This window comes from Capsicum annuum, chromosome 9 (genome assembly GCF_002878395.1).
Source record: "Capsicum annuum cultivar UCD-10X-F1 chromosome 9, UCD10Xv1.1, whole genome shotgun sequence".
Classification (NCBI taxonomy): domain Eukaryota; kingdom Viridiplantae; phylum Streptophyta; class Magnoliopsida; order Solanales; family Solanaceae; genus Capsicum; species Capsicum annuum.
The window spans coordinates 4,686,134-4,689,301 of record NC_061119.1 but is presented as its reverse complement, the minus strand read 5'-3'; the positions used below and the strand labels follow the sequence as shown (position 1 = coordinate 4,689,301).

The window sequence follows — 3,168 nt, the reverse complement described above, 5'->3', positions numbered from 1 at the left end:
AAATGTAGTTGTGGAGGGCAAAAATTAGGTGTCAACAAATCCCATCCATCATCTCTCAACAATTGCAATCTTTTCTTAGTAATGTCAAGAAATATCATGACATTGACAATATCTTGCTCTTTCCTTTGTAATGATGCACTTAGCTCAGTGGACATCACCAATATCTTCAACATCAAGTGAAGCAAGAAAGAAAATTCAAATTCATTGATCATACTCAAAAAAGCCCCACCTTGTAATCTATCATTGGAATTCGAGCCTCCATATTTAATCGCATCAAGCACATGAACTATAGATGAAAATAAAACAATAAAGTTATCAAATGTTTTAAATGTGAACCCCAACGAGTGTCACTTGGCCTTTGAAGTCCTCGTTCTTGATTTAATCCTTTTCCACTTTGAACTTCGCCACTTTCTAGTAGTTGCTCCAACATTTCCGCATGATGATCCCGAAGTTGATCTCAGCGCTTAAATGATGCTCCTACCACATTCAACACATTACTAATAATAGCAAAAAAAGTCATCTATGAGCAAATGTTTTTCGGCAATGGCTATAAGTGTCAATTGTAATTGGTGAGCAAAACAATGAATACAATATGCCGAAGGAGTTTCTTGCAAAATCAAAGCTTTAAGACCATCCATGTCTCCCTGCATGTCACTAGCCCCATCATAGCCTTGTCCACATATTTTAGATGTACTTAGAGAATGTCTCATAAGCAAAGAACATATTGTTTCCTTCAACGTTTTTGCCGATGTATCACCAACACGAACAATAGCAATAACTCGCTCATTCACTTTACCTTTTTTGTTAACATACCTCAATGCAACGACCATTTATTCATGGTGTGATATGTCTTTGGATTCATCAACTAACATTTCAAAAAAATCTCCATCCAAATCATCAATTATAGCTTTCACGGTTTCTTGTGCACAAGCACTCACAATATCTTTTTGAATTTTTGAAGAAGTCATCATAGCATTTTTTGGAGCATGTTTTAAAATAACATTGTTCAAATCGGGAAGCATTTTTCCCAGCCATTCCAAAAGGCCTAGAAAAAGGCCTTTATTTTTGGAGTATTCACTTTCATCGTGACCTCGAAAAGACAATTCGAATTTCAAGAGGAACCTTGCCACGTTAGTTGAAGCCTCTAAATGAGTACGGTGCTCACTTCTTATTTTTTTTTCAGATTGCTTGTTTAAAGCAACTTGAATTGATTGAGATTGATTTTCAAAATCTAGCATCTTACTGAAACATCTTCTATGGACGCTATTTACTTCACCAACATGTAATTGGAATCGCTCCAAATTATGATTCCAAGCCTTAAAGCCGGTTTTTGTGAAAAAATCACCCGCATTACCCTTTACATAATCATTTTTGAATAAATAGCAACACAAGCAAAACACAACATCTTCCTTTACACTATACTCCATCCACCTAGAATATGAACCCTCATACCATGTCGAATTAAATCGATACATTTTCGTTCCAATTCTAGTTTGAGGAAATTGAGAAAGAATCGGTTGACAAGGCCCTTGTTGAATATATTGTCTTCTCACTTGATCTCGTATTGTAGAGTCATATTCATGAATTGGTTTTCTTTCCCCGGGATCGGATTTACGTGAATTCACATCAAACTATTCTATAAGGCGATGAGAATTATCTTTAAAACTAGAACTTGATCGAGGAGAATAATATCTATCCATTTTAATTCACAAGAATCAATAACAAATTTCTACAAAATAAAAAATTCATCAAGAATATAAGTAAAAATAATTATTTATTTATTTTTAATCAAATCCCATGAACTTAAATAGAAACAAGAAAAAAGAAATAAATAAATTTTACACACCAACTTTCAAGCAACAAGTAGATATTAAAAGCAACTAACATTACCAAAACTTGAATAAAAAAAATAAACAGAGAAAATGTGTACCTATTAGCAATTTAGCATCAAATGGAAAATTGCTCCTTTCACTTTCTTTTGGTACTATTAATTTGTAGGAGTTTGGAATTGGGGGGATTTGGAGAAATAAGGGAGTTTGGAATTGGGGGGATTTGAGGAAATGGAAATTGGAATTTGGGGGAGAAATATGGGTGGGTCTTAGGATTGGGGAAAGTCATGAGGTGGCCGCCAGCTAGGGGCGGGCATTTAAATAAATGTATATAAAGGAGAAGTAAAATAAAAAAAGCCAAATGACTCCAGCAGGAATCGAACATGCGACATTGGGCGTGAAGGAAGTCAGCATTTGAGTTCCAAACCAGTGTATCCACACAAGTTTTATTACTAAGGGTGCACAGTTAAATATATTAATATTTTAGTAGGATATATATACATATATATATACAATTTTTTTAAAAAGTTACCGGGTGCACGTGCACCCTCGAGGCACCACGTGGATCCGTCTCTGCTTATGATTTTTTATATTTGAGTCGAAGGTCTTTTGAAAAAGGTCTGCGTACACTTTATCGTCCTCAAACTTTACTGGGTATGTTGTTGTTGTTGTACGAGTTTTGTCTTACTTCGTTAATAAAACAACAATAGCATGCCAGTGTAATCCCACACTTGGGCTCTTTACTTTTTTTTTTCTTATGGATTTGCTACATTTGAGACGAGGATCTTTTAGAAAAGGTCTGCGTATATTTTATTGTCCTTAGACCTCACATGTGTAGTATTTTACTGAGTATGTTATTGTTGTTGTACGGATTTTGTCTTACCCGTTAATACAACAAGAATAGCATGCCAGTGTAATCCCACACTTGAGCTTTTTACTATTTTTGTCTTATAGATTTGTTATACTTGAGCGAGGGTCTTTTGGAGACAGCCTCTCTACGGAGAGGTAGTGGTAAGATCTCCGTACACTTTATCCTCCTCAGATCTCACGTATGTAATTTTACTAGGTATATTGTTGTTGCTGTTGTTATTGTTGTTATACTATTTTTGTTTTATTTCGTTAACACAACAACAATACCATATTCAGCATAATCCCACAATGGATCTAGAGAGGATATCTGTACCCAGAGACCTTACAACTACCTTTGTAGGGTAAGATTTGTATACATCATACTATCCTCAAACCCCAATTGTGGAATTATACTGAATATGTTATTGTTATTATATTAGCAAAGTAAAATAAAAATAGTATAGGGTTCCATTAATAAATTTTGCATTTT

General features: G+C 34.6%; 1 protein-coding gene across 1 annotated transcript; it reads right to left on the bottom strand.

The window, feature by feature from the left end:
- Positions 1-830: 830 nt before the first annotated feature.
- LOC124887384 (zinc finger MYM-type protein 1-like) lies at positions 831-1,475 on the bottom strand. The gene has a single exon (XM_047397006.1). The coding sequence runs from the start codon at positions 1,473-1,475 to the stop codon at positions 831-833; it is 645 nt and encodes a 214-aa protein (XP_047252962.1).
- Between the last annotated feature and the right edge of the window lie 1,693 nt (positions 1,476-3,168).

What these genes read in the sequence shown, in the direction of transcription:
- LOC124887384 (XM_047397006.1), bottom strand. Translation starts at nt 1,475, where the DNA reads ATGTATCGATTTAATTCGACATGGTATGAGGGTTCATATTCTAGGTGG.